Here is a 13,476-nt window from a genome sequence, read left to right as displayed (position 1 = left end):
AATATAAACTAAATATTATGATTATCAAAAGAAAAAAAAACATATATGTAAAAATAAAATTAAACATTTTATTAATAAATAAAAAAATCAACAGTGCATAAGATTAAATAATAGTTAAGTGTTGTAAAATATAAATTACTAGTAAAATGTTTTGTAGACAGAAGTTTAGAAGTTTATAAGTATAGTAATTTAAATTAAAACAAATAAGTAATAATATCTTTTTATAAGAAAAAAATTGATCATACTTTCTTTCAAGACCATAAAATTTCTTGTAAAAATGTGTATTAGAGTACGGTATTGACAAGGTATTATTAAATAAACATAAAATTAAAATAGATAAATAAGAAAATAGAGAGAAAATTAAAAAAAAATCTCAATTTTATTTTATATATTTTAATATAAATTAGATATTTTATTTATAAATCTAAATCTATAATGTATTAGAGTATGGTATTGATAACGTATTATTAAATAAACATAAAATTAAAATAGATAAATAAGAATATAGAGAGAAAATTAAAAAAATATCAATTTTATTTTATACATTTTAATATAAATTAGATATTTTATTTATAAATTTAAATCTATAATTTAAGAATTTGATCTTTTTAATTATGAATTAAATGAATAATTGTAATATCTTATGTTTCAAAAAACATAAGAAGGTAGAAAGATGTATGTCTACTCATAATAATTTGTAATAATTTTAATTAACAAACTATAAATAATAGATGAGCAAAAAATTTAAAACTGCTATCTCATAAATATAAAAATAGGTAAACAAGATAAAGTAATTGTTTAAAACTTAAGCATATTATAACTATAGACATTCCTAATAAGAATAATAAATATAAAATCAACTTAGATTAATTTTGACCTAGTAAATAGGTAAATTAGCTAACTAACTGGTTTAAGTAACTTAATAGATTTGATACATAAATTGACAAAAATTAATTTAATTCAGTCAATTTTATAAAATAAAAAAAAAGGTGACTCATTGATTCATTCACATTGAATCGACCAATCATGCATTTTAACATAGTTATTAAACTTAATTTGAATGAGTTCAATTGGTTTATCTGAGACTAGTTAAGTAGTTGGTTTGAGTAATACAAAAAATTGATGGAACAGAAAATCGACAAAGAATTTATTAAAATTGAACAATTTAGTTTAAATCAATTTGTTCAGATTTTTTTATTTTAAAATAATTTTTAAATTATAAAAGTCCATACATGATATTTATATATAATTTTACTATTGATTTAACTATTTATTATATTTTTTATCTAATAAAATATGCAATACCATCATTTTATGCTATTTTAAAATTTTAGTTGACTTACTTAATACATTATATAATACTAAAATTATATACTTTATTATTATCCGTACAAGTGTAATTCAACCTTGATTCAATCAAAGAAAGAACTGTGAATTGAAGCTCCAAACAAAGAAAGTGAGAAATCTTTTGAGGCTAGTCGTTGTCCACACCACTTGTGTGAAGCTCAAAACCCAGAAGCTCAACTAAACTCATAAACGTTATAAATAGATTCAAAATGTATTGTAAAGTGGCTAAGAATTGATTGCCTGTCAAGTGTATTACTAGACTTGCTCGTATGATGTATTGAGAGACAACTAAGATTGACTTGACTAGTTAAAAACATTCCATTCATACTTTGTTTCAAAATTATTTTAGCAATATATGTTGGAAAATAGTTTTATATTATTTAATAATATATTTAAAATTTTAAAGAATCGTGGAAGATACATTTCAGTTTTTGGAAATTTTAAGCGTAAATAAATTAATTTTTTTATAAAAAAATATTTTTTATTTTTTAATATTTATTTTTGAATATAAACTAAATATTTGATAAATTAAATTATTTAACTAAAAAATTTAAAATTATATATATTTATATACTTATTTTATTTTATACATTCAATTTAATTGATTGAGTTAATAACTCAATCGTTAACTTAGTAATCTATTAACTCTTAGTTAGGGATAGAAACAGGTTAGGTCAGACTTTACTCTAAACATGTCTGCCCTGTAACATAATTATTAGGCCTGAGCCTAACCTGTTACATATTAAAGGCTTTATTTTAGGCCTGACTTGACCTATTTAAGTAATCTAGCCTGACCTAAAGTCCGTTAACAAAGTCTGTTATAAAATATTTTTTTAATATTAATAAAAATAAAAATTTTTATTATCAAATTAGTTTATATTTTTTTAATTTCTATTTATGTTATTAATAATTATTAAATAATTATAATAATATTTAAATAATTTTTAAAATATTATTTAAGCATTAATTATATATATTTTATATTAATAAAATTTATATTTATATTTTTCTTGATTTATTTTTTAAAAATTATATAAATAGTACAGATTTTAGTTTTATTTTAGAAACATATTTTGTTTATTTAAAAACATCTTATATTCAATAAATAAAGTTATAGTAAACACATAAAATTGATAAAAAAAAATAACATTCACATAATTTATTGAATCAATTAAAAAATATTATTATGTTTTAAAAAATAAATAAATTTAAACTTAATGCAATATATATATATATATATATATATAATGACAATAATAATAACTATTAAATTAAAAAAATAATTTCAAAATATTTAAAATTAACTATATTATAACATTAATGTAATATAAAAAAATTACTGATACAGTAAATTAAAACATATACTTATATATTACATATAAATTGATAAATTATTAAGACACGTGCAAGTTACAAAAATATATATTATTATATAATTTATTTATAATTATATTATTTATATTATTTATTACGTGGTCTGATTATATATATATATATATATATATATTATAATAAATTTTTTATTTTATTTTTTATTATTTTTTATAAATTTTTATTTTCAAATAAAATATAATTTATATTTAAGTAATTTCTATTTATTATAAATATAAAAAATTATAACATAATATATTAATATAATAATTAAATATTAATAATAATAAAATTAAAAATATAAAAAATTTATTAAAAGAATATTAATATTTTATTTTTAAATTTTAATTTGTTTAGTTTTGATCGTGTCTTATTCTTCTTTAGTTTATTTAAATATAACAAATATAATAATTTATGATTAGATAAATTTATTTTTTAAACACGTGTAATTGTATATAAATATTTTTAGTTTCAAATATAATATAATTTTTATTTATTATAAATAAAAAATTATAACATAATATATTAATATAATAGTTAAATATTAATAATAATAAAATTAAGAATATAAAAAATAAATTAATATAATATTATTATTTTATTTTTAAATATTAGTATCTTTAATTTTGATTGCGTTCTAATTTTATTCGAAGACCTTGCTGCTCTTCAGCTTGTTCAAACAAATATAATAATATACCTTATATTTATATTCAAAGTAAACATAAATAATCATAAAACAAGGATAAAAAATAAGTGCGTCAATTCAAATAAAGTTCAACAATATAGCAAAGATTTATAATTAATAACAACAATCTAATAACATTACATCACCAAACTAAATCAAATTACAATATCCAATAAATTAGCATCAAATCTTTAAAATGACCTCATCTTCTTCTTGAAACTCAAGTACCTTGAAAAAAATAAAAGAAATTACTCATATTATTATATCATGACATAATTTAACAAATATAAGGATAAAATTACATTTTAATATATAAAATTTATACCTTTTGTATTTTCTCCAAATTATACTTGTTGTGAAGCCAATCCCCACCACAAACGAGTGCTGCAATGGATTCTTCATTCAATCTTAAACGAAATTCATCAATTACTCTTCCTCCAGCACTAAATGTGGACTCTGATGCAACTGTTGAAATTGGAATAGGTAGAATGTCAGTAGTCATCTTTGATAGAATCTTATACTTCAAGCTATTATTTTTCCACCATTCCAAAGCACTAAAAGAGTTGGTAATAGAATCAGGAATACAAAGACCTTCCTCAAGATAAACTTCTAACTCATATTTCATTGGAGGAATTGCTTGCTTTTCACGAACAATACTCATAATTTGGTCAAATCCAGTAACTAAGCCAGAACTAGGGACATTGGAGGAAGAGTTGTTGCCACTATTATCAACTTCACCACTAATGCTAGCAAATGTCTCTTCCTTGCTCAATTGAACATACTCTTCATAAAGCATCTCCAATGAAGTCATCACCATATCCACATTCTCTTTAGCCACATATTCAGGTTTATATATCAAGGGAAAACAATAATTGACAACATAAAGTTTGCATCTGGGATCCAAAACACTTGCAATAGCTATTAGTAGATTGCATTCCCCCCAATATTTATCAAATTTAACTTTCATTGCTACTGCCATTTCTCTCATAAAGTAGTCTTCATCCTCAGCTGCTTTATCAACTACTTGTTTGACCCTCCAAACTTTAGGAAGATATAAATTTGTAGTTGGATAATCACTACTAGAAATGACATGAGTGGCCAAATTAAAAACCTCTAAGAGTTGACAAACCTTCTCAACTTTTTCCCAATCTTCTTGAGATGGTTCATAAGTGTAGTGTGGCTCTCTTTTCTTATAAGGTGGAAAAACAATTTTAAACTTTAAGGCAGCTGACAACATTTTGAAAGTTGAATTCCATCTCATTGGACAATCAAGGATGAGCTTTTTCTTCTTTCAAGTGCTTCTGCTCAACAATATCACAAAATGCCTTCAACCTTGAATCGTTGTAATTAATATACTTGACACTCTCCCAAATATTGTGAATGATATCCTTTATTTTACCAAGGCCATACTGGACCAATAGATTTAGAATATGAGCGCAACATCTGACATGAAACAATTTGCCATCAAGGACTAACTTATTATTAAGTGATAAGTTGCCCTTAAGATTCCTCAAGCATGAATCATTGTAGGAAGCATTCTCAACAGACACAGAAAATACTTTGTCTTCAATCCCCTAAACTTTAAGACACTTGAAAATAGCATCTGCTACATCATCTATTCCGCGTCTAGGAGCAGGCACTTTCATCAAATTGAGGACCCTCTTTTGAAGATTCCAACCCGCATCAATGAAATGACCTGCGAGGACCATATATTCAGTTACTTGGTGACTCGATTTCCACATATCTGTAGTTAAGCTGATTTTGTTCACACCTTTCAACAAAACCTTCAAGTTTTTCTTCTCTGCCTCATAAATTTTTATGCAATCACTTCTAGCTGTTTTGCGAGACACTTTGCTAAATTCAAGATTTGCATATTGGAAGCCCTATGTCCAAACTTCATCCTCAACAATGTTGAAAGGGTACTCGTGCACCATGATTGTTGTTGCAATTATTTCTCTCATCTTCTCATTTGAATATCTCACACCAGGTATCACAAAAGGGTTGACTCCTAAGTTGGAGGGTTGAAATGGAATGGTGGGCTGCTTCTTTTGTGAGGCTATGTGTAATTTTTTTTTCAAGCAATTCTCTGCATGTCTCTTCATATGACTAGTGCTAGCTTCCTTTCCACTATGAGAAAAATATTTAATTTTATTTGTTTTATTAATTTGTTATTTTAAATTAACAAATAAATGTAAAATTAACTACACTATAACATTAATGTAATATAAGAAATATTACTGATACAATAAATTAAAATACATATTTATATATTATATATAAATTGATAAATTAACTAATAATTTAATTAAAATATGTGCAAGTTACAAAAATATATATTATTATATAATTTATTTATAATTATATAATTTATTTATAATTATATTATTTATATTATTTGTTACATGGTCTGATTATATATATATATATATATATATATATATATATTATAATAATAAGTTTTTATTTTATTTTGTTATCATTTTTTTTATAAATTTTTATTTTCAAATAAAATATAATTCATATTTAAGCAATTTCTATTTATTATAAATAAAAATAATTATAATATAATATATTAATATAAGAATTAAATAATTAAATTAATAATAATAAAATTAAGAGTATAAAAAATATGTTAATATAATTTTATTATTCTATTTTTAAATTTTATTTTGTTCAATTTTGATTCCGTCTTATTCTTGTTTAAAGACTTAACTATTCTTTAACTTGTTTAAATATAACAAATATAATAATTTATTATTAAATAAATTTATTATTTAAAAAGTATAATCATGTATAAATATTTTTAATTTTTAATAGAATATAATTTCTGTTTATTATAATTATAAATAAAAAATTATAACATAATATACTAATTTAATAATAACAGAATTAAGAATATAAAAAATATATTATTAAATAACTTTATTATTTAAATATATTTTAATAGCTCTATTATTAAATTATATTATATATATATATATATATATTTATTTATTTGTTTATACAGGCCAGCCTGTCAGGCTTAACAGACTTTATAAACAACTCAGGCCTAATTTTCTTTTACTTAAATAGGTCTTAAAAAAAAGCTTAAGTCTGATTTGTTTATTAAAAAAACCAAGCTTAAATCAGGCAAGACCATATGTCTCTGTCAGGCGGTTTGACCTGTTTCATCCCTACTCATAGTATCAACTAAGTTATATATTACTTGTATGAAAAATAAGGACTAATTTTGTATAATAACTACCTTTTATTTTATTATAACTAAGTGTATTTACAAGTTGGGTTGAATTGAATATTTATATTTTTTATATATAATTTGAACCAATCTGATCTAATTATAAACGTATTAGTTATCAAGTAATCAAGTCTTTATATAAAAATAAAAGTATTTTTATAATTTATAAAATTTAACAATTATCAAGTTAAATTAAAATAATTCATTATTATTTATAGATAAAATCAATTTATATTTAAATAATAAATTATTTATTAAAAATATACTTTAAAATATAAATATAATAAAATAATTTTTTTGTATTAGTGTTGGTTCGAGTTCATAAAGTCTAAAAAGACAAACTTAATACCTAAATTCAACCCATAAATAATTGGGTTGGTATTTCTAAGATCTAGTAGTCAAATTTAATTACCCAGGACATGAATACTCTTAATTATAACATGAGGAAAAGATAAACTTCAAACGCAAATGACACAATAAGCATGAACTAATAACAAATGATTCAACTTATATGGAGTAGAATTCAGCACCATAAAACCTTAAATTTGAGAGGTACCAAGCTTTGCCAAAAAACTTTAAATTTGAGAGGTACCAAGCTTTGTCAAGAAATCATAAATATGAAAGGGACAAAACTCACATCTTTAATTTTAGAACGTTAATTATTGTTCATTCTCATGTTGTCTTATAAAGATGAATAAATATTTCATTTACGCTTTGTTTGGGAGGAATGGGAGGGAAAAATAAGAATTATGTGATGTAATTCCTTAGTTGAGAGATTTTATGAGAGGGAGAGAATTTATAAATTCTTGTAATAATATGTTTTTAAGTTTTTCAAATTTGAAGGAATTCGTATTAATCCTTTTTCCTGTCCCTTCTCTTTTCCTTTCTTTCCCTTCAAACACTTTCATTCTCTCTCCCTCCAAACTTCCAATCAAAACCTCAAATGAACAAAGGAATTATAAAGATGCATATAATGGAAAAGTTTAAATGCATCCTTAGTGGCAAGATCATGTATACCTAATTAAATTCTCCATGTTATTCGCACCAAGTTGTTCTAGGAACCAATTATAAGTGGTATTTAGGGCTCATCTTATTCTAGTTAATTTAATCATACAAAAAAAAGTGTCAAAATAATTAACTCCTTTAAGTTGTGTGTAGCCTTTTGGCACTAGTGGAACTTTATACCTCTCAATACTACCATTTGGCAGAAATTTAATTTTACAAACCCATTTGGATTCAACGAGAGTTTTATTAAGTGGAGGATCGACGTGTGTCCAATGTTGTTTTGCTCTAAGGCATGTATATTTGTACCCATCGCTTGCTAGGCTTGGGAATAAGTTTGGAGCTCAATCAAGAAAGAAGTATTAAGACAAAAAGATTTATACTAAGGAGAATACTTATCGATGATAAGAGATATAAAATAAAAGAGGAATTATCTTAAGAATAATTAGCAAAATAAATAACAAATAAAGATTTGTTATAGTCGCTGAAGTAATGTTAGGTAGTTGGACTTGAACCCATGTCAAGATTGGGTAAACACACCATCAATTGGCTAACCACTGGGGATGATGGCATTACAGGAATTACCTTGAGAATAACTAGCAAAATAAACAACAAATAAAGGGTTGTTATAGTCCCTTAAGTAATGTTGGGTAGTTGGACTTGAACCTACTTCAAGATTGGATAAACAATGGAGATGATGGTGTTGGTAATGCTATCATTAGTACCGAATCCACGACAACATTGATACTGTCTCTACCACTCTCTGGGTTAACATTATTACTATCACTTGGATTTCTTGAATTAGCATTCCTATAATTATTACTCCTAACTTTGTTATTATTACTAGCCATGGCATGACATCCTCTTCGTAACAACATGCATCAAAAGTAGCAACATTCAAACAAAACACACTAATAAATGTCACACCAGGCATGCCAATTTGTTATGATAAAAATTGTGAACAGTAAACAAATAAATTTAAGAGTAATCTAGGATTGAATTTTAGATCATCTTTGGACTCTTTTAAGTGCGTTCTTAAAAGGTGCTTTTCGTTGTACCAAACTAGCTTGGGTCTTTACCAGAATTCATTGCACATTTCTCATTGCACTCTCTGAACCTCATAGTCGGCTTTTTGATTCCTCTAGACCCTTCTCCAATGGGTCTTAGTCGTAGAGAACCTGTAATAAGGTCTTATTGCATGAAAATAATTACCCAGTGGGTTATAAAGCCCAGGTTGAGTAAAAACCTTTGGCTATGAGTAACCTTTTGGCTGGGAAAAAACTCTCAGTTGAGACAGTCCACTCATCTCGACCATTTGTCATTTTGGTTGACTCAAAGATGGATGTAAAATATTCTGAACCCATTTATTACTCAAAACATTCTGAAGAGGTACGAAGGTTTTAACATTGTTATCTGGACCTGATCTTTGAGGAATTTGGGGATTCCATATAGTTATAGAAGCATTTAGAGTTTGGATCCTCTTATTCTTAATGATCACTTGGTTAGTGGTCACCTAGTAATGTTTTCTCATTTCAGATTCTTCAAAAACTTTTGTTGTTGCTTTGTTGAAGATAGTGCTACATCTTGGATACAACATGACTTCACTATCTTTTTCTTTCTAGTTAATAATTCAAGAAAAGTATCTTTAGCTCTTGAGAAAACCTTAGCATTTTCCTTCTTAAAATTCTCCAGAACTATGTCCAAAGAATCTTTTTTTTTTAAACTCTTCTACAATCATGTCAAAGATATCATTTTCTTTGTGATCTTCCACACTGACCATTAGTATGTTGAAAGACTCCACAAAGCTAGCCTCCACTTGCAATGGATCAAAGTCAATTTTCATAGCCATCTTTGATTTCTACTAGAATTTCGATATTTCTTGCTTAATAGCATTTTGATATAAAATAACATCTAATTATTAACATTCCTAATCAAAATAATAGGTATAAAATCAACTTAGATTAGTCTTTTGACCTAGTAAATTGGTAAGCTAACTAACTAACTGGTTCAAGTAACTTAATATATTTGACAATTAAATTGATGAGAATTGATTTGATTCAGCCAATTCTATAAAAAATAGTGAGTCAATGATTCACTTTAAACTAACCAATCATGCATTTTAATATAGTTATCAAAAATAAATTAAACGAGTTTGATTAACTCAAAAAATTCATGGAACAGAAATTCGACAAAGAACTTATTAAAATTAAAAAAAATTAGTTTGAACCGAATTATCTAATTTCTTTTATTTTAAAATAATTTTTAAACAATAAAAGTGCATACATGATATTTATATATAACTTTACTATTATTTAACTATTTATTATGATTTTTTATCTAATAAAATATGTAATACCATCATTTTATGCTATTTTAAAATTTTAGTTGACTTTTTATAATTTGACATTAATTTATTACTTAATACATTATATAATATTAAAATTATATACTTTATTATTAATTACTGGTAAAAAGTGTAATTCAACCTTGACTGAATCATAGAAAAAACTGAATTGATATCTTTACTTGCTCTGGATTTTGAAAACATTGCATTATAAAGAAAACAAAGAGGATTGTGAGCTCCAAACAAAGAAAGTGAGAAATCCTTTGAGAGTAGTTGATGTCCACACCACTTGTGTGAAGCTCAAAACCCAGAAGCTCAACTAAACTCATAAACGTTGTAAATAGATTCAAAATGTATTGTAAAGTGGCTAAAAATTGATTGCCTTTCAAGTGTATTACTAGACTTGCTCGTAGAGTGTATTGAAAGACAACTAAGATTGACTTCAGTAGTTAAAAACAGTCCATTCATACTTCATTTCAAAATTATTTTAATAATATATGTTGGAAAATAGTTTTTTATATTATTTAATAATATATTTAAAATTTCTAAAGAATCGTAGAAGATACATTTCAGTTTTGAAACCTTTAAGCATAAATAAATTAATATTGTTTTATAAAAAATATTTTTAATTTTTAATATGTACTTTTGAACATAAATTAAATTTTAATAAATTAAATTATTCAAATAAAAAATTTAAAATTATATATATACACTTATTTTATTTTATATATTCAATTTAATTAATTGAATTAATAACTCAATCGTTGAATTAGTAATCTGTTAACTCAGTATCAATAAGTTAATTTAGTTTTAATAATATTCGTATAAAAAATAACAACTAATTTTGTATAATAACTACCTTTTATTTTATTATAATTAAGTATATTCGTTGAATTAAATATTTATATTTTTATATATATAACTTCAATTAACCTGATCCAATTATGAACGTATTAATTTGAATTAAGCAATTGAGTCTTTATATAAAGATAAAAATATTTTTATAATTTATAAAATTTTACAATTATTAAGTTAAATTTAAATAATTTATTAATATTAATATATTTAATCTTCATATATGTTTAAATAATAAATTATTTACTAAAAATATACTTTAAAATACAAATATAATAAAAGAATTTAATTTTTTAATGTAATAGTATTGGTTTGAATTCATAAGGTTAAAAAAGACAATTCCATACCTTGAATTCAACCCATGAATAATTGAGTTTGTATTCTAAGATTTAATAATCAAACTTAATTACCCATGACATGAACACTCCTAATTATAACATGAGGAAGTAAAGCAAAATTCAAACGCAAATGACAAACACCATACTAATAATAAATGATTCAACCTATATGTAGTAGAATTTAGTACCATGAATCCTTAAATTTGAGAGGTACTAAACTTTGTCAAGAAACATAAGTATGAAAGGGACAAATGACAAACACCAGAAGCATGAACTAATAATAAATGATTCAACTTATATAAAGTAGAATTCAATATCATGAAACTTTAAATTTGAGAGACACTAAGCTTTGCCAAGAAATATAAGTATGAAAGGGATAAGAGTTCGCATCTTTCATTTCAAAATGTTAATCACTGTTTTATGAAAATGAATAAATATTTTATTACTTTGTTTGGAAGGAAGAGAGAAAGTAGACTCGTGATGTAATTTCTTGTTTGGAGATTTTATGAGAGGAGGAAGATTTATGCACTCTCATAATCATATTTTTAAAGTTTTTTAAATTTGAAAGGATTCGTATTAACCTTCTTTTCTCTATCCCTTCTCTTCTCTTCTTTTGGCCTTCAAACACTTTCATTCTCTCTCCCTCCAAACTTTCAATTAAAGTCATAAAGAAATTACAAGGATGTGTATAATATTTAAATACTAATACAATCCTGATTGCAAACCTAATTGAAAAAGTTTAAATGCATTCTTTGTGACAAGGTCATGCCTACCTCATTGAATTCTCTATGTAAAAAGGAATTATTGATACCAAGTTGTTCTAGGAACTAATTATAAATTATAGTTAGGCCTCCTACAACTCTTATTGTAGTTAATTTAACCATAAAAAAAGTGTCAAAATAATCAACTCTTTCAAATTTTGTGTAGCCTTTTATCACTAATATAACTTTATTCCTCTTAATGCTACCATTTGGCAGAAATTTAATTTTACAAACCAATTTAGATTTAATGAGACTTTTATTAAGTGGAAAATCAACCAGTGTCAAAATGTTGTTTTGCTCCTAGACGTGTATGTTTGTATCCATGACTTGCTAGGCTTGAGAATAAGTTTGGGGCTTAATCAAGGAAGAAATATTAAAACAAAAAGATATATACGAAGGAAAGCATTTATCGTAAGTGAGGAAGTAGGGATGGAAACATGCTAAGATAGACTTTACTTTAAACATGCTTGACTTGTAAAATAATTATTAGGCCTGAGCTAAAAAAAGAAATATTGATATTAATGAAAATATAAATATTTTATTATCAAATTAGTTTACATATTTTTCTACTTTTTATCAGTGTTATTGATAATTATTAAATAATTGTAATAATTTTTATATAATTTTATAAATAATTTTTAAAATATTATTTGAGCACTAATTATAAATATTTCATATTAAATAAATTTTTATTTTTATTTTATTTATTTATTTTTAAAATTATTAAATTATTAAATATTTTAGTTTTTTTTATGATCATATTTTATTTGTTTAAAGACATCATATATTTAATAAATAAAGTCATAGTAAACATATAAAATTGATCACAAAAAATAACATTCACATAATTTGTTGAATCAGCTGAAAGAAAATTATTATATTTTAAAAAATAAATAAATTTAAATTTAATGTAATATATATATATATATAATGAAAATTATAATAACTATCAAATTAAAAAAATAAAATAATTACAAAATATTTAATTTTATTTATTTCATTAATTTGTTATTTAAAATTAATAAATACATGTAAAATTAACAATATTATAACATTAATATAATATAGAAAAATATTAATGATATAATAAATTAAAATATATAATTATATATATAAAATATAAATTGATAAATTATCTAATAATTTAATTTTTTATTTATGTAAATATTTGTGAATTATTGAATTTCAAATGTATGTTAATAACTATAATTAAAGTATTAAAAATTTTAATTATTTTTTAAGATAATTATATTTTGTTTGTGTAAAGACATCTTATATTTAATAAATAAAATCACAGTAAACACATAAAATTGATAACAAAAAATAATACTCACAAAATTTGTTGAATCAGCTAAAAGAAAATTATTATATTTAAAAAAAGTAAATAAATAGTCATTATAAAGATTATAGATAAAAAATATTTATATTATAAAATTTAAGGATTTAGAAAAATAACATATAAGCATAGTAAGAATTAATAAAATATATTTAAATTAAAATAACTTATATTTCTAAACTTTTATCTTAATAAAAAAAAT

General features: G+C 23.0%; 1 protein-coding gene across 1 annotated transcript; it reads right to left on the bottom strand.

The window, feature by feature from the left end:
• Nucleotides 1-3,722: 3,722 nt before the first annotated feature.
• On the bottom strand, nt 3,723-4,640 carry LOC113850737 (zinc finger BED domain-containing protein RICESLEEPER 2-like). Its single transcript, XM_027481289.1, has one exon. The coding sequence runs from the start codon at nt 4,638-4,640 to the stop codon at nt 3,723-3,725; it is 918 nt and encodes a 305-aa protein (XP_027337090.1).
• Between the last annotated feature and the right edge of the window lie 8,836 nt (nt 4,641-13,476).

This window comes from Abrus precatorius, unplaced genomic scaffold (genome assembly GCF_003935025.1).
Source record: "Abrus precatorius isolate BTA unplaced genomic scaffold, Abrus_2018 Scaffold9, whole genome shotgun sequence".
In the NCBI taxonomy this organism is placed as follows: domain Eukaryota; kingdom Viridiplantae; phylum Streptophyta; class Magnoliopsida; order Fabales; family Fabaceae; genus Abrus; species Abrus precatorius.
Note: the sequence above shows the minus strand (reverse complement) of the source record. Positions and strands in the feature narration are given on the sequence as shown.